Below are 19,098 nucleotides of genomic sequence, written 5' to 3' on the forward strand. Positions count from 1 at the left end.
TTAAATGCTAACGTATTAGATTTTCTGTATTTACTCCAAAGCCGATATCAAATCTGATCATATTATGATCACTGTTATCAAGTGCCCTCATCACCATTACCTCCTGCACCAGATCAAGCGCTCCACTAAGGACTAGATCTAGAATTTTTCCTCCTCATGTTGGCTCCTGTACCAGCTGCTCAATAAAGCAGTCCTTGATTTCGTCAAGAAATTTTACCTCCCTAGCATGCTCTGACGTTATATTTAACCAGTCAATATTGGGGTAATTAAAATCACCCATTATTATTGTGTTCCCTAGTTTGTTAGCCTCTCTAATTTCTGATAACGGTTCTACATCCATTGTTCATCCAGGCCACGTGGACAGTAGTACATTGCTATCACTATCCTTTTCTTCTTTACACATGGAATTTCAATCCCTAGGGATTCTAAGATGTGTTTTGTTTCCTGCAGATTTTTCAACCTCGTATCCCTGCTAGATGATCTTCACAGAAACCGAGACAAGGGATTTGCCTCGATGTTAGTACTACTAGATTTCTCAGCAGCTTTTGACACTGTGGATCATATCTTGCTAGCACGACTGACAGAAACAGGTATCAATGGAACAGTGCTTGCCTGGTTCAGATCCTATCTATCAGACAGGCAACAATCCATAATGATTGACAGCAACTCATCACCACCATGGACACTGACCTGCAGGGTACCACAAGGATCGATACTGTTACTTATTCTGTTCAATATCTACCTCAAGCCACTAGCTGAGCTGATTCAGTCAATGGACACTCAGTTCTACATCTATGCAGATGATGTGCAGCTATTCATGCCCATTCAACCTGACTTACCTACAGCCTTGAATAAACTGATCACTTGTCTAACATCAATTCAAGAATGGGCTAAACACAACAAACTCTGCCTGAACCCAAGTAAAACTGAGCTTCTCTGGGTCCCTAACATAAGTGGACACATACCTGGCATCAAAACCCCTTTTGGGAAGTATGAACTCCCCCTCAAATAACAAGTCAGGAAACTTGGAATACAGTTAGATTCAACACTTACTCTGATTCCTCAAATCCAAGCAACCTTCAAGAGCTGCTTCTACTATTTGCAACAGCTACGCTGCCTCTTTCCTTACATCGAGAAGGTAAATCTTATCCCAGTTGTGCATGCCATGGTAACATCAAGACTGGGTTATTGCAATGCACTATACAATGGTCTGACTACAAAGGGCTTGCACCAGCTCCAGTTGATTTAGAATGCAGCAGCAAGACTCATAGAAGGTTGCAAGTGCCCCTCCGAAGGGACACCACCTTGTAGGGGTGGAGGGGCTTCCGTGTTTCAGTGACTCAGAGGGCTATGCTGAAGGGTTACCCATATCACACAGGCCTCTGAGGAGAAACCAGACAGTGTCCCAAACTGGAGGATCCAAGATGGCGTCGAGGGAGGACATACGTTAGTTGAGTTCCCATTTTACCCCAAAATATCTGAAGAAGTAGGTGCGCTCCCCAGAGAATGGGGAAGAGAAAAGGCAAAGCCGTGGTGTTGTCCTCCTCTAACACGGCTGGGGTTCCCACCACTTCTCAGCCTACTTTGGAGAGTTTCGGGGTCATAACATCGGGGATATCGGTTCCTGCTTCGGGGAACAGCAAGGCTTTATCGCCGAATCTCAGTGGAGAGGGAGTGACTGAGTCCCCCTGCTGGCACGACCCTCCAAGACCCGGAAACAGTAACGCTTCGCTATGGAGATCGACAGTGGAAACGCCCGAAGTGGGTTAGGATTTTCACGCGACCTGAGGAGGTCCTGGCGCAGCATCGACTCCGGATAATAAACCAACTGGGGGATTGGAGAGTGAGCTCTTCTCCCCCGAAGATATCTGGAGCGGTTTCTGTGGAGAAATTGGATCTGGTGAAGCCAATAATGTCACAATGGACGTACTATGGGTAGTGCTGCAGAGTGTGAATAACTCTCTTCTTCAGATGTTTAAAAATTTTCAGGAATAAACATGTGAGTTAAAGAATTTATATTAATACTTATCTAACAAAGTGGAAGTCCAAGATATAAAAATAGAGACTTTGACTACGGAAATGGTTTCTCTACGAAAATCAGTTAATTTGGTAATGAAGGACAGCCATGTTTCTTGTAAAAACTGGAATTTCTGGAGAACCAATTAAGGAAAAATAACTTGAGAATGATAAATTTTCCTATAACGTCCTATATATCAGCTACTGAACTGTTGAAGAAATATTTCTCTGATATTTTGCAAATAGCTTCTGATAGCCACTCTCTGGTGTCTAAAGTGATTTATATTTCCCTTAAAATTTTCTTTATCAGAGAAAAGAGTTGTGAAATTAACTGACATTTTGGAAAATTCAGAAATGACAGATAGAGTTATATTATTAGTGACTTTCGCCTTTGATTTAGATAGGAACATGTTTTGAAATTGTATTTCCGACACATGGCTGATAGTTTTTTGGGTTAAAAGATGAATATATTTCCTGACGTATCAAGGGAATCGCAGACTGGGAGGTGTGAATTCTTGGCTTTTAAGCCAGGAATCATTGCCCTAGGTGGGACCTTCCTAGTATGATTTCCTTGTAAGTGTTTTATTTCCTTATTACTTATTTGTTGAACCTAAGAAATTACAAGAGTTTGTGGAGTTGAAAGAACAGATGAAGAACACTCTGCAGCAACTTCCTTTAGTTACCACTGTACCGGCTGCAATTACCGATTAACCTTCCTCCCTCAGAATATGTGAATTGTAAGATTAACCATTTTGAGTTTTTCTTGTTTTCTTTGAGATTGTTTTCTTGATCTTGGATCTCCCAATTGTGGACAATTAAATAATATATATTGATAAGAGAAAATGTTTTTTTTCCTTTATATTAATTTCTGTTTTTCCTTACATTTATGTGATAAATGTGAATGTAATTAAGTAAAATGATAAATAAAATAATAATAATAAAAAAAAAAGGTTGCAAGTGACGTGACCACATCACACCATTTTTGCAAAAAATTCATTGGCTACCAGTACAATACAGGGCTAAATTTAAACTCTATGTCTGATCTTCAAGGCCCTGAAAGGAAATGGCCCTTAATATCTGAAGAATAGGATGATCTTCCACACACCGCCAAGGACACTAAGGTCTTCCCAAGGACTTTCACTAAACACACCCTCTCCAAGACATTACACGATGTGATACCCGCAAGCGAGCCTTCTCCGGAGTAGCCCCCACACTCTGGAATGCATTGCCTGAAAGGCTCCACTTAACACAAGACTACCTCTACTTCAGGAAGCAGGTGAAAGCTTGGCTCTTCAACCAAGCCTTTAACGGAAGAAGTAACTAACCTGCTAGTCTCACTCACACACACAAGGATTGACTCGGGCTGCACATACTGCATTGGGACATATTTATCCACTCCTACCCTAGCTGAGGTATTTAGCCATCTCTCTGACCTCACGTGCAACTTTCTTCAAATCAATCACCTTACTTTCTAATTCTTCCTACTTTCTTACCCATCTATATGTTACAACTTTGCCTTACCCTTCACTACCAATTATAATGTTCTAGTACATATTGTGTTGTCATTGCAAGTAGTATACCATGCTATACTTTGTATTGTTGTTCGAATATTTTTACTGCTCTAATTGCCTCCTGCTCATGTTTAATCTATTCTTGCTGTACACCGCCTTGAGTGAATTCCTTCAAAAAGGCGGTAAATAAATCCTAATAAATAAAATCTATTTGATTCAAGGCTCTGTTTAACATACAATGCTACCCCCTCCACCAATTTGATCCACGATATAATTTGTACCCTGGTATGACAGTCTCACTGGTTATCCTCCTTCCACCAGGTCTCGGAGATGCCTATTATATCTAATTTTTTTAATGCAATATATTCTAACTCTCCCATCTTATTTCTTAGGTTTCTGGAATTTGCATAAAGACATTTCAAACTATGTTTGTTGTTCCTCAGCGGTTGACAGTGTTAATTTGCAATTGTTTGTCTGCTTCTTATTTAAAGACACCTGGTCTACTAAGGTCTCTATTGCAACCTAGCTATCGGGATACCCTATCTTCCCTGTTTTGGTGATATCTTTGAAAGATACCTTGTTCCAAAACATGCGCTTTTGAACAACTGTCGGCCTTTTCCCAGGGTCTAGTTTAAAAGCTGCTCTATCTCCTTTTTAAATGCCGATGAAAGCAGCCTGGTCCCACCCTGGATAAAGTGGAGCCCATCATTCCGAAATAGGCTACCCCTTACCCAGAATGTCGCCCAGTTCCTTACAGATCTAAAATCCTCCTCCTTGCACCATCGCCTTATCCATGCATTGAGACTCCACAGCTCTGCCTGTCTCTTGGAACGGGTAAGCACTTTGGAAAATGCTACCTAGAGGTTCTGGATTTGAGCTTTCTACCTAAGAGCCTAAATTTAGCTTCCACATTGTAGAAAGGATAAAGGTGAATCAATTAATTGTACAGATTAGGGGACACTGAATAATGTCACACTGAAATATTTTTAAAACATAGAGGAAATATTTTTTTCACCCAATGAATAGTTAAGCTCTGGAACTTGTTGCCAAAGGATGTGGTAATGGCAGTTATCATATCTGGGTTTAAAAAAGGTTTGGACAAGTTCCTGGAGGTAAAGTCCATAGTCTGCTATTGAGATAGACTGCTTGCCCTCAGATTGGTAGCATGGAATATTGCTACAATTTGGGATCCTATCAGGTATTTTGTGGCCTGGATTGGCCACTATTGGAAACAGGATACTGGGCTAGATGGACCATTGGTTTGACCCAGTATGGGTATTATGTTCTTACTCTTATGGTCTTAGGCTATGCTCAGGATGGTCTAAAGAACCATTGACTGTTTCCTGTATGGCTGCATCTGCTGCCACACATTCCAAGCAGACACAGCTGAGCCTGGATACTGTGGAAAAATTTGGTGCCAAGGAACGCAAGATGCAGCAGTGCTGCTTTTCAGTGGGAGTCACTATAAAGGCGTCAACAGTAAAACTTTGTGGAGCCCTGACAAGACTACCCCCACTGCAGTTCCCTTAGTACCTGGTCTCCTAACCTCCCAAAGCAAACAGAAAGAGACCCGAAATGGCTCCAGCAATCTCATTTCGCTCTCTCTCTTTTTTTTTTTTTTAAAGCAACGGTTGCCTCCAAAGCCCTTCAGGGTGGCTCTTAAGGTACCTCTTCTCAGGAAAGGGGGCCGAAGCACATGCTCCAACTCAGGATTTATTTTCGGGGGGGGGGGGGGAGAGAGAGAGACCCAGACACCGGAGTGTGCATTCCTGGGGCCAAGCTCCAGTAATTGAAGCGCTCCAACAGCGATTGCAGATCCCAAGGGTGGTACTCTCAAGTCTCGTCTAAGCACTCCTTAAGTTCCCCTATTAAAAAAAAAACTTTTTAAGTCTGCTGTTGAAGAGAAAGTAAATCCTCACTTCTCTCTCTTTTTTTTTTTAATTGGGCCTAGAGGGCACATCAATATACTTTTTATTTATATATTTTTAATCAAAATAGAGCACAGCTGTACTTACCTACCATTTGTTGAGGAGACTGAGAAACACTGGCTGGCACACGGCTGCACACTGCCTTATTAGGTGATATCACTCAGTTGTTTTCAGTCTCCCCATCTGCTGATAGGAGGGCATATACTCAAATGTCGAGAGTGGTCTGGAGATAAGGAAGAATGTTTGATTTTTGTTCTTATTATTGCAATAACCTGTACCAAATTAATTAAAATTTTTACATACTACTGTCACAAATCTCAGTTCCCGACATGACTTAGTTACTTACTTAATCGCTGATGTCATTGTGCATTGTTAAACAAAACACTGTCAAAATAATATTTTGTTTTAATTAAAATATTCAGAGCCCGGATCTCAATCTGGTGGACTAACACGAGTCTAATACTGCCAAATCTGTGACTTTGATCACCTGAAAGAAAAACTGATTGAAAACTGGCGCCGTTTTGATCAGAGAATCATTGACAGAGCAGTGAACCTGTGGCAGGATCGACTGCATAAATGTACTCATGCAAAAGCGGGACACGTTAAACATTCCGACTAATCACGTTAAACATTCAGACTAATCAGAGTGATATTAACTGTGTTAGAAACTAACTTTTGGGTAGTGTTATTTAAAAATTTGACATCTCAGTAACGTTACGGTGGATTTCTATGAAACCACACAACATTGTTTGAAATAAATGTCACTTTGTGCACATAAAATTTTAATTAATTCGGTGCAGGTTTGTGGTTGTTATTGCAAAATATTTAGGGGGCCCACTTTTTTCCAGACACAGTGTATTTTGAAATGTATTTTGTAATGCTTTCCTCATTATTGATCTTTCAAAAGCTTGTCCAAAATGTATTAAATTAGTCCAATGAAAAAAGGTTATCACTTTATTTTCTTGTCTTTTGTATTGTTTTATTCTACTCTGAGGATTGTGAAAAACAGGGACACTGGGCATCGAAATGGCAGATGACTTTTTATGTGAGCAAGTGCAAAGTGATGCATATGGGAAAGAGGAACCCAAACTATAGCTACGAGATCCAAGGCTCCACATTAGAAGTCACCGACCAGGAAATGGATGTAGGTGTCATCGTTGATGATAATTTGAAAAACTCTGCTCAGTGTGCAGTGGCAGCTAAGAAAGCAAATGGAATGTTAGGTATTATTAGAAAAGGAATGGAAAGCAAAAATATGAATGTTATACTGCCTTTGTATCACTCCATGGTGCAAATGCATCTTGAATTGTGTACAATTCTGGTCACTTTATCTCAAAAAAATATATAGCAGAATTAGAAAAGGTACAGAGAAGGGCGGCGAATATGATAAAGGGGATGGGATGACTTCCCTATGAGGAAATTTATTTATTTGTAACATTTGTACCCCGCACTATCCCACTCAATAGCAATGCTAAAGTGGCTAGGGCTCTTCAGATTGGAGAAGAGACAGCTGAGAGGAGATATGATAGAAGACTTTAAAATAATGAGTGGCATGCAATGGGTGAACATGAATTCCTTGTTTACTCTTCTCAAAAATATGCGATGAAGCTGTTAAGTAGTAAATTTAAAACAAATCAAGAGAAAATATTTCTTCACTCAATGTGTAATTAATCTCTGGAATTTGTTGCCAGAGACTGTGGTAAAAGCAGTTAGCTTAGCAGGGTTTATAAACAGGGTTGGATAACATCCTAAAAGAAAAGTCCTTAAGCCGTTATTAAGATGACCTTGAGGAAAATCCATTATTTATTTCTAGGGTAAGAAGCATAAAATCTATTTTACTGTTTTGGGATCTTGCCAGGTTCTTGTAACCTGGATTGGTCACTTTTACAAACAGAACACTGGACTCGATGGACCTTCGATATGGCATAACAATATCGGGGGTGAAGTGCTTCTGTGCATGAAAGAAGAGCAGGACTTGGGGGTGATTGTGTCTGATGACCTTAAGGTGGCCAAGCAGGTAGAAAAGGTGATGGTCAAAGCCAGAAGGATGCTTGGGTGCATAAAGAGAGGGATGACCAGCAGGAAGAAAAGAGGTGATAGTGCCCCTACAGAAGTCTCTGGTGACGCTCCATTTAGAATACTGCATGCAATTCTTGAGACCACACCTACAGAAAGATATAAACAGGATGGAGTTGGTTCAGAGGGTGGCTACAAAATTGATAAGCGGTCTCTGCCATGAAACATATGGGAACAGGCTTATGAACCTCAACATGTATACGCTAGATGAGAGGGGGTATGTTAGAGACGTTTAAATACCTCAGTGGCATCAATGTACAGGAGGTGAGCCTTTTTCAAATTAAGGAAAACCCTGGACTTAGAGGTCATAGGATGACGTTGAGAGGAACTACACTTAGGAGGAATCTAAGAAAATACTCCTTCATGGAAAGGGTGGTGGATGCATGGAATGGCCTCTCGGTGGAGGTAGTGGATACGAAGACTGTGCTAGAATTTAAGGAAAAATGGGACAGGCACGTGGGATCCCTTACGAAAAGGAGGAGTTAGTGGCTACTAAGGAAGGGCAGAATGGAAGGGCCATCTGGCCATTATCTGCAGTCATGTTTCTAATGTCCGTATTTTTTCAAGTGGCTCAATTCAGTCTATATCCTATCAGAAGCACCAATGAAATTAAATATTTTATTTTGCTTCTTTCATTTGTAAAGCTTTGTTCACATATAAAATTTTGTAAATTTATACCTCAGACATATTGTCTGTTAATATCATTCTTTGAGGCAATCCACCCTTGGCATCTCTGATTTGGACCAGATGCAATGAAAGGTGAAAATGATTTGCCCTGTTACCCTGGTTCTCAGTTCACTGCTGCAGTGATGCCAAGCTACCCCAGGTCTAAGAGGGACACTTTTTGGCCAGTCCTATTTTTGAACTTACATCCCAGTTCAGCATGTTATTTGAAATCCATGGAAATCAGTGCTACAGGTCCCATAAAGCACCTGGATAGGGTTGTCAGAAATCTAAGACTGGTCAAATCTCTCTCTCCAGCTCTAACCACTAAACCATTCTATTTGAATCATGTGCCTGTCTATCCTCATGCTGAATCACAAACTATTACTGCTACCATGCTTCCAGTCAGGCTTTGTATTAGACTTTTCTGCTTCTGGAGAGTTGAAAAGTGGAGGTGGAGCCAAGGCATAAAGTTCTCGGGAACAGATGGTGAGGGGAATAGTAAACTGTGGTGGTGGGGTCGTGGTAGGGCAGCCCACAAATGTACAATATAGTTTTAATCTGACCATAATAACTCTTTCAAAATACTTTTGTTTATCTGGAAACCCCCTCCCCCTTACCTTTAACTTAACAAATAAGAACATAAGAGTAGCCATACGGGGTCAGACAAATGACCCATCTAGCCCAGTATCCTGGTTTCCAAACAGTGGCCAAAGCCAGGTCACAAATACCTAGCAGAAACCCAAAAGTATCTTCCATCCCTCCCTCTCTTGCCACTTTTAGCCAGCCTCTGCCCTCCTTTTCTCTCCCTTCAGGCTTCACTAGCTGTAAATATTTATAAGAAATTAAACCTCAATACATAAATGTTGCGTATCATCTTGCAACTGAACAAAAACAGTCACAAAAAAATGGTATGGTGTAATTTATACCATACCATTTTCTTGACTACTAGCACCTCTAGTTTATCTCTAATCATAACCAGTGCACAAAGGCATTTCATACAGTACAGTAAAAAGATATTTCAAAAACGATTTTCAATTTTTCCAAAACTTTCACTTTTTTCTACTTCTGGCCTTAGGTAATATTTTTTTTTTTTTGGGGGGGGGGGGGGGGGCTGGACATTTCCCCTGAAATTTTCCCAGACCTTCCCATCTCTACTGGTACTAAAGGAGATATGAAATATATCATGTTTGTAACTTACCCTCTTCTTGTTTATCTTAGTCTTTCTGCTTATCCAGATACAGTCTCTCTCAACTGCTTTCCTTAATGTTACATTTTTACACTATTTTTCAGTCATAGTTTTTTCAGCAAGAAAATATCTACCATAAACTTGAATTTGGTAATAAATCTACCTAACCCTCTTTTCTAGGGAGTAGACTTTACAAAGGAATGGGTAGGCAAAGTACACACAAACTATGCAAAAAGAATAAGTAATTTCAATAAAATCACTATTTATCCTTTCATGATAGCTATGTCCTACCTATATTCCACTGTCTGTGTCTTGCATCATCAAACTGCTGACGGAGGACAAGGAAATCAATAACGTCTGGCATATCATGGTACCTGGATATAAGCACAATAGAACAGCAGGACAACTATGAAACAAGAACACATTATTCTTCACCTGTAACAGGTGCATTTTGTAGGCAGCAAGAATGATCAGGCATACAGGTGAATGTCATTACTCATCACAACTACTACTTATCATTTCTATAGTGCTACTAGATGTACATAGCTCTGAATGATCTGGCCTGTACAAGAATCAAACCTGCAACCCTGGCATTATTAGCACCATGCTCTAACCAACTGAGCTAACCGGTCTCATCAGAACAGACCAGCTCTCCCAGCGGTAAGGAACTGAGTGTACAGTTCTAAGCTTGAGTGGCTCATCCCACTTGCAGAAGCTCCTCAGCAACTCAGTTAGTTCTAGAGCTAAAGAATTAATGCAAATATTAGGGGGGCAGGAGGGACTGTGTTACCGATCAATCATGCTGTCCTTAGAAAACATGTGTTATAGGTGAGCAACAATTCATTTTCCACTGACATGCAGGATTAAGTCTGCCACACAAGTGGGTTGCTACTAAAACTTAAGAGCTGCTCATAATTTTAGAAAGTATCTCTTGTTTAGGAGCAGCCCGCACAGGAAAAAACTGTAGGAGTTGCCACAACTTACAGATCAGCTAGCACAGCCTGACCAAAAGCAATGCTCTTTACTGTGAATTGGCCCAAGCAACAGTTCAAATGTGTGAAACAATAATTATGACAATGCTATACAAAAATTTCCTGTGAAGCAGACTTCAAAAGAGTCACAGGAGCTGCTGTGGCTCTGATTTGGTAAGAGGAATACCTATTTGTTTATAACAGAACTGGATTCAGGATGCCAGTAAATTTGCTAGAGCTCTGTGGCAACTGGTATGTTTCCTTTGACCCCAACAGAACTGGGAAAGAACTGCACAGATTTCCTACTACTACTACTTTTTTTTTTGTTTTGTTTTTGAGACACTAAGCAATGTGCGAAATTGTCACACACACGGATGCCTCACTCAGGGGGTCGTTTATAAAGGCGCACTAGCGTTTTTAGCACGTGCTAAAACCTAGAGATACCCATAGATTCCTATGGGTGTCTCTAGCAAATGCTAACTCTAGCACGCCTTAGTAAAAGGACCCCTCAATCTTGCTTGTTGATGGAAAATGAAAATCAACTTGAAAGTGTGAGCTGCTCTACCAAAAATAGGCAAAACCTTGACCACCCTGCTGAAAAAAGCTGGTAGACATTTATCCTAAACATCTCATGGCTGCTGTTGCTGTAATAGAGGCTTCGCCATGTATTGAGTCGAGGGGTGTGAACACTAACAGAAGAAGACAGCAGATAAAAACATGCATGTTCTATCCATTCTGCTCAACAAGATAAACTCATATCATATGATATAGTGCAATATAACACATGTATACTTGTTTAAACAGGTGAACTATGAATCCACTAAGCACCAAGCCTTCCTTTGGCTCATTCCTTCCCTATGGAATTCCCTCCCCTCTGCAATTCAACAAGGTTTTTACCCCAAATTTAGAACACTCCTGAAGACCTACCTTTTTGAGAAGGCATACAATCTATAGATGGGCCCTAATGATAGTTTGGAGATCCACTAGCTTATGCAGTCCTACTGGATATTACCTATCCAAACCAATAATTGGTGTCCCTTTCTCCCTTTTTCTTATTCACTGTACACCGCCTTGTTACCCTGAGAAAAGGCGGTATATTAAATAAACTAAAAATCCAATGGTTTATTAAACAAGGCCCTACTTTATTAAAAATAAGGGGATGACAACCTGTAAAGCACTACAATTCAGTGATAAGCACACCATCTTGTTGCTGCTACTCATATGGTTAACATTTTAATTAAAAGGTACAGAGAGCAATTACAGCAATTCATGCAGGTAAACTAATGTTACTAGAAGAAAACCATGTTTTGATACTGACCTTTCAACTCCTCTCTGTCTGTAGATAAAAGCATATTGTGAAAAATAAGGGGCTGTCCTGTCCCGGGTAGGCCACGAGATGGCGGTGTTCCCATAGAAGTGGGGGAAAATGTCCAGGATGAGCCACTAGAGGGAGCCAAGTAGGGGAATGTCCAGTGGAGGTTGCTAGGACCAAGGAGAGTCCTGGGCTGGAAACAGGTGTAGGTGATTATGGGCTGGGTCCTGCCTGTAATTAGGGGGAAGAGCCTAAAGGGGTGGAGAAGCTAATTAACCACCTTATACCTGCCTGTGGAGGAAAGAGAAGAGAGAAGCTAGAGACCTGGCAGCTGGAGGAAGAAGATCCTCTTGAAGGTACTGGCTGAACTCTGTGGACTTTTGAAGCTCTTTGCTGAAAAGGTGACAGCTGCACTACTCTCTGAGACAGAAAAGTAAATGCTTTTGTTTGGCTGTTTGAACTGTGAAAGTTTGAGGAACTGCTTTAAATGTTTGAATTGAAGAAGAAATGTTTAATTTAAGGAAGGAATAAGCCATGAAGAGTATGTTAAATGGCAACTAATAAAACCTTTAGATATAAGAAGCCTGGTGTTGGTGAACATTTGTGGAAGGTGAAGAGGAGGCAGAGAACTCCCCAGTGGTTGAGGCAGAGTCCTGGAGAATTACTGAGAAGTGTAGAGCCCAACCGTGACTGTGTGTGAAGGAAGCTAAGCAGGGTCAGCCCTGGACAGAGCCTGGAAGGGTGACCAGTTCACAAAGCGAATGCTACATACCTGTAGAAGGTATTCTCCGAGAACAGCAGGCTGATTGTTCTCACTGATGGGGGTGACGTCCACGGCAGCCCCTCCATCCAATTGCAGGGGCTGCCGTGGACGTCACCCATCAGTGCGAACAAGCAGCCTACTTGTCCTCGGAGAAAGGGAATGCTACATACCTGTAGAAGGTATTCTCCGAGGACAGCAGGCTGATTGTTCTCACTGATGGGTGACATCCACGGCAGCCCCTCCAATCGGATGGAGGGGCTGCCGTGGACGTCACCCCCATCAGTGAGAACAAGCAGCCTGCTTGTCCTCGGAGAATGTGTTTTCATAACACATACTTTTACATGCCCAAAATAATGGGTGGAGTTAGGTCAGGGGAAAGAAATTACACATGAAATTACATAATCGATTTCAGTCTCTTTTCTGGTGTGTACTTTTGCATCTACTCTATGAAAGCACAGAGGTCAAAAAAAGTATCTTGCTCCACAATTTATGCACTAGCCACGTTTTCAAAGGGGCAAATCCCCCCCCCCCCCCCCCAATTTTTTTTCCTTTAAACAGTAAACAACGCAAGACCTAACCATCTTCCGAAGGTTACTGAAAACAGATATTTTCAAGAAGGCATACCATAAGCATTCATCTTAAATACTAAAAAATGACAATATACAACGACTATACAAAACCGAACTCTTATTACATGACTGATTAAACTCTCTGAAATTAATGATCAAGCAAAACCACTTTAAACCTTATGCTGAATAGGGACTCTCTATAGTCTATGACCTAATGTATGTTACAATCCAATTTATTACTCAGGAACCTTCATGCAATACCATAATGTATTCTTCTTAACCATGCACGTATGCACATGATGTATATATACACCATGATCTGTTCCATTTATGTTATGTTATATGTTTGTTACCATATATGTATGCACCTTAACACAATACTATTTGTAATTCTGTTACCCGGAAATGGCAACCGCCATTACGGCAAATGTAAGCCACATTGAGCCTGCAAATTGGTGGGAAAATATGGGATACTAATGCTACAAATAAATAAATAGTGCCTGGGTATAGAGCAACCATGGGACTTTAACTCTTCTGATCTGATTTTGGGCTTCCCTATAGATAACAATTTACATAGAATATCTTCTGATTAATAAAAAGGGCTTTAATAAAAGAAAAGTATTTTTCATATTTATTTAGGGGGTCCATTTACAAGCTAAGGTGAAAACCGGCCTTAGGTTGCCTTTATGTGGGTTTTTTCCGCGTGCTAAGGCCATTTTTTACTGTGGCCACAAAAGCCCAATTTTCAATTTTGTCATTATAATGTTCATGCATCAATGTTGCTATTTTTGAAAATTACTTCAGCGCAGTTAGCACCGCCTATTTTGTAGTCGGTAATGGCTCTCGTGTTATCTATGTGCTAACCAGTAAGCACATGGTTTACCACACAGACACCCAAAACTAATACGTGATACTTTAGCGCATCCTGTATTAGGCAATTCTTTGCTGCATTAGGTGTGCATTAGAACTAAATGCAGCTTAGTAAAAGGTTCCCTTAGTTTGTAAACACAGTCTGTTCTAGCTTCTTATAGAGGTGGGCAGAGGGTCAGGTTGTATTTGTTGGGAGGGAGTGCTACTCTATTTTAAATTTTTGACGACTTAAGACATTTTTTTAAATGTATTTAGGACTATTGTAAAATAAGATTGTTGGCTTGTCCCATAGAGAGGCACGAGAAAGCTCAATTAATAATGTAAAAAAAAAGATTTACACTAACTAGAAAGCAAACCCTGAATTTTAATAGAAAATCATTTCACAAAGAAATTCAAAAATCAAAGTATAAAGTTATTTTATAACTAATTCAGGAATCTTACTTAGCTAGATTTATAGTATCCTGCAAGAATCCTCAATCCCATGCAACCTTTTACAAACTGCTGTCAAAAAAAATCAATTGAAAAACCATTAAAGAGTTTGTTTCACTAATCTATATGACATAAACTCTACATTTTTAATGTGAAAGAACAATCACAGAAATACCCAAAAAGTAATTAAGACTAAGCAAAAGTCTAGAAAGTATGAAAGACTGTGACTGAATTCAAGTTATGCTTGGGAAAAGAAAGGAGGTGATAATGCTATCATCTGGATGGGCTAAAGGTAAAATTATGTATCATACCTGATAATTTTCTTTCCATTAATCATAGCTGATCAATTCATAGACTGGTGGGTTGTGTCCATCTACCAGCAGGTGGAGATAGAGAGCAAAGCTTTTGCCTCCCTATATGTGGTCATGTGCTGCCGGAAACTCCTCAGTATGTCGATATCAAAGCTCCATCCGCAGGACTCAGCACTTAGAGAATTACACCCACAAAGGGACACTCTGCCCAGCTCACCACCACCGAAACGGGGGAGGGGAATTAACCCAGCTCATCCCCACACAAGTGGGGGAGGGGAATCCGTCCAGCTCATCCCCGCGGAGCGGGGGAGGGACACCACCCCGCCGATGCGAGGGGATCTGGCTTATCCTGCAACCGCAACCGCGAGAGGAGCTGACTGACCCTAACACCGCCGAAGCGGGAGGGGTACAAAGCTGCCCTACAGCTGCACGAAGCGGGAGGGAGCGCCGGCAGAATTTATGTCTCAATCCAGCCCCGTAAAACGGAGGGGAGAGGAATGCAGCAGCTCACTGTAACACAAACTCGTCTCAACTCTTGAAGAATCCAATTGAAAAAACTTGAACACGAAGTCCTCCTGAACAGGAACTGAAGACTAAACCTGAACCTGAAATGCAACCAGAATAAAAACAGTACGGATATCTGGGAGGGGCTATGGATTGATCAGCTATGATTAATGGAAAGAAAATTATCAGGTATGATACATAATTTTACCTTCCATATCATCATGCTGATCAATCCATAGACTGGTGGGATGTACCGAAGCAGTACTCACCCAGGGCGGGACATTGAAATCCCTGACTGCAACACTGAAGCTCCAAACCGGGCCTCCGCCCGCGCAGCCACAGTCAAGCGGTAATGCTTGGAGAATGTATGAGCCGAAGCCCAAGTTGCCGCCTTGCATATCTCTTCCAAGGAGACGGATCCGGCCTCTGCCATCGAGGCCGCCTGAGCTCTCGTGGAGTGAGCCTTCAGCTGGATAGGCGGCACCTTCCCCGCGGCCACATAAGCCGCTGCAATGGCTTCCTTGACCCATCTTGCCACTGTAGGCTTAGCAGCCTGCAGACCCTTACGAGGACCTGTAAACAGGACAAACAGATGATCCGATTTCCGGAAATCATTGGTCACTTCCAAGTATCTGATGATGACTCGTCTCACATCCAGATATTTGAGAGCAGAGTATTCCTCTGGGTAGTCCTCCCTACGAAAGGAAGGGAGACAGAGCTGCTGATTCACATGGAAGCGAGAAACAATCTTTGGCAGGAAGGAAGGCACTGTGCAAATAGTCACTCCTGCCTCCGTGAACTGCAGAAAAGGCTCTCGACATGAGAGTGCCTGGAGCTCGGAAACTCTTCTGGCTGAAGTGATAGCCCCCAAAAAGACTGCTTTCAACGTCAGGTCTTTCAGAGATGCCCTCGACAAGGGTTCAAAAGGCGGCTTCTGCAAGGCTCTTAGCACCAGATTGAGATTCCACGCAGGCACCACTGAGTGCAGAGGAGGGCGCAGGTGATTAACTCCCTTGAGAAAACGTACCACATCTGGCTGCAAAGCCAGGGAAGCACCCTTCAGGCGGCCCCTGAAGCAAGCCAAAGCCGCCACCTGGACTTTAAGGGAACTGAGCGACAGGCCCTTCTCCAGACCTTCTTGCAGGAACGCCAGCACTGAAGAAATTGGAGCAGTGAAGGGAGAAAGTGAGCCTGCTTCACACCACGCTGCAAAGGTACGCCAAACCCTGGCGTAAGCAGTAGAAGTAGAGCGCTTCCTCGCTCTCAGCATAGTGGCGATGACCTTGTCTGAGAAGCCCTTCTTCCTCAGACGCTGCCGCTCAATAGCCAGGCCGTAAGACCAAAGGGGGAGGGATCCTCCATCACCACGGGACCCTGATGCAACAGGCCCTGCTCCACTGGCAGCCGCAGAGGGTCGTCCACTGATAGCCTTATCAAGTCCACATACCAGGGACGTCTGGGCCTGTCCGGACCCACCAGGATTATTTGGCCCGGATGCTTTGCCACCCGGTCTAGTACCCTGCCCAACATGGGCCAGGGTGGGAACACATAGAGAAGCTCCTGTGTCGGCCACTGTTGGAGAAGAGCATCTACTCCCAGAGATCGAGGGTCCCGTCCTCTGCTGAAAAAGCGCGGCACTTGGCAATTGGCCGATGACGCCATCAGATCTAGGCTCAGCTGGCCCCAGCGCTTCGTGATGTCCAAGAACGCCTGAGCCGACAACTGCCACTCTCCGGGATCCAAGGTATGGTGACTGAGAAAGTCCGCCTTGACAATCATGACTCCGGCAATGTGGGCCACTGACAGCTGTTCCAGGTTCGCTTCCGCCCACTGGCATAGATTCATGGCTTGCTTGGCTAGAGGGGCGCTCTTGGTACCTCCCTGGCGGTTGACATAGGCCACAGCCGTGGCATTGTCCGACAGGACCCGTACTGGCTTCAACGCCAGTACCGGGAGGAACTCCAAAAGCGCCAACCGAATGGCTCTGAGTTCCAGGAGGTTGATAGACCACTTTGCCTCTGCAGGAGACCAGAGCCCCTGCGCTGTCCTTCCCAAGCAGTGGGCTCCCCAGCCCGTCAAAGAGGCGTCCATCATGACAACAATCCACTCCGGGGTCACAAGAGGCATCCCTGCAGACAACTTGTCTGTCTTCAGCCACCAGCTCAGCGCCTTGCGCACTGCTGGGTCCAAGGGAAGGCGCACAGCATAATCCTCCGACACCGGAGTCCAGCGCTGCAGCAGAGAGAGTTGTAGTGGTCTCATATGAGCCCTGGCCCAGGGCACTACTTCCATCGTGGCCGTCATATAGCCCAACAGCTGCACAAAGTCCCAAGCCCGAAGAGGAGAGGCTACTAGGAACTGGTCCACCTGAGCCTGAAGTTTGACAATCCGATTGTCCGGCAGGAACACTCTGCCCACTTGGGTGTCGAATCGAACTCCCAGATACTCCAGGGACTGAGTCGGGCGCAGCTGGCTTTTCTCCCAGTTGATAATCCACCCCAGGGAGCTCAAAAGAGCAATCACCCGGTCCACAGCTTTGCCGCACTCTGCATAAGAGGGGGCTCGGATCAACCAGTCGTCCAGATAAGGATGGACTTGTACTCCTTCCTTTCGCAGGAAGGCCGCGATGACCACCATTACTTTGGAGATGGTCCGCGGAGCAGTAGCCAACCCGAACGGGAGGGCTCTGAACTGGAAGTGTCGTCCCAGGACTGCAAAACGCAGAAAGCGTTGATGAGGAGGCCAGATGGGAATATGCAAGTACGCTTCCTTGATGTCCAAAGATGCCAGGAACTCCCCTGCTTTCACTGCCGCTATAACAGAGCGGAGAGTCTCCATGCGAAAGTGCCGAACTTTCAAGGCCCGATTGACCCCTTTGAGGTCGAGGATAGGCCGTACAGAACCTCCTTTCTTTGGTACCACAAAGTAAATGGAGTAACGTCCCTTGCCAAGCTGATTTTCTGGCACCGGAACGACCGCACCCAGGCGGATCAGATTGTCCAAGGTCTGCTGCACTGCCACAGCTTTGACCGGAGACTTGCAGGGAGAGAGTACAAACCCGTCTCTTAAGGGTCGGCAGAACTCTAGCTTGTAGCCGTCTCTGATGACTTCCAGCACCCAAGCGTCTGAAGTTACCCTGGTCCACTCGCCCAGAAACGAGGACAGGCGTCCTCCAATCTGCACTGGGCCATGGACCAGGACCCCGTCACTGGGTACGAGACCCTGGGGGAGGACCGGAGGGCGCACCTCCGGGACGGCGGTCTCTGCGAAAGGAATGCTGCTTGGGGGAGAAGTTCCTCTTGAAGGAAGAGGGGGCAGAGGAGCCCGACTTGCCCGGGGCGGTACCGACGGGCTTCCTGAAACCGTCCTCTGGAGATACCGGGGCGAGCACTGGCCCGAGCCCTGACCTCTGGTAACCTCTTGCCCTTAGACGTGCCGAGATCGGTCACAATTTTGTCCAGCTTGACCCCAAAGAGCAGCTTGCCTTTAAAAGGCAACTTAGCCAGGCGGGACTTAGAGGCGTGGTCAGCAGACCAATGCTTCAGCCAAAGCCACCGCCGCGCAGAGACTGTCTGAGCCATACCTTTAACCGAGGCTCTCAAGACATCATACAGTAAGTCTGCCAAATAAGCCAAGCCCGATTCCAGGGCTGGCCAATCAGCCCTCAAGGAAGGATCCGAGGGGGAAGCCCGCTGCACAATTGTCAGGCATGCCCTGGCCACATAGGAGCCGCAAACTGAGGCCTGCAAACTTAAGGCAGCCGCCTCGAAGGATGACCTTAAGGCCGCCTCCAATCTTCTGTCTTGGGCGTCCTTTAGGGCCGTGCCACCTTCCACCGGCAACGCCGTTTTCTTAGTCACCGCAGTGATTAAAGAAACCACAGTAGGCCACAGATAGGCCTCCCGTTCACTTTCAGGCAAAGGATAGAGGCGGGACATAGCCCTAGCCACTTTGAGGCTCGCTTCCGGGACATCCCATTGAGCCGC

The 19,098-nt window shown here is 43.9% G+C and overlaps 1 protein-coding gene across 1 annotated transcript in view; it reads right to left on the reverse strand.

Annotated features, from left to right (window-relative positions):
- PHIP (pleckstrin homology domain interacting protein) overlaps positions 1–19,098 on the reverse strand; it is an 863,049-nt gene that overhangs the window by 321,431 nt on the left and 522,520 nt on the right. The window contains exon 26 of the mRNA XM_030199061.1: positions 9,675–9,757. Within this exon, the coding sequence (XP_030054921.1) occupies positions 9,675–9,757 (83 nt within the window). The remainder of the gene's footprint in view (positions 1–9,674; positions 9,758–19,098) is intronic.

This window comes from Microcaecilia unicolor, chromosome 3 (assembly GCF_901765095.1).
Source record: "Microcaecilia unicolor chromosome 3, aMicUni1.1, whole genome shotgun sequence".
Classification (NCBI taxonomy): domain Eukaryota; kingdom Metazoa; phylum Chordata; class Amphibia; order Gymnophiona; family Siphonopidae; genus Microcaecilia; species Microcaecilia unicolor.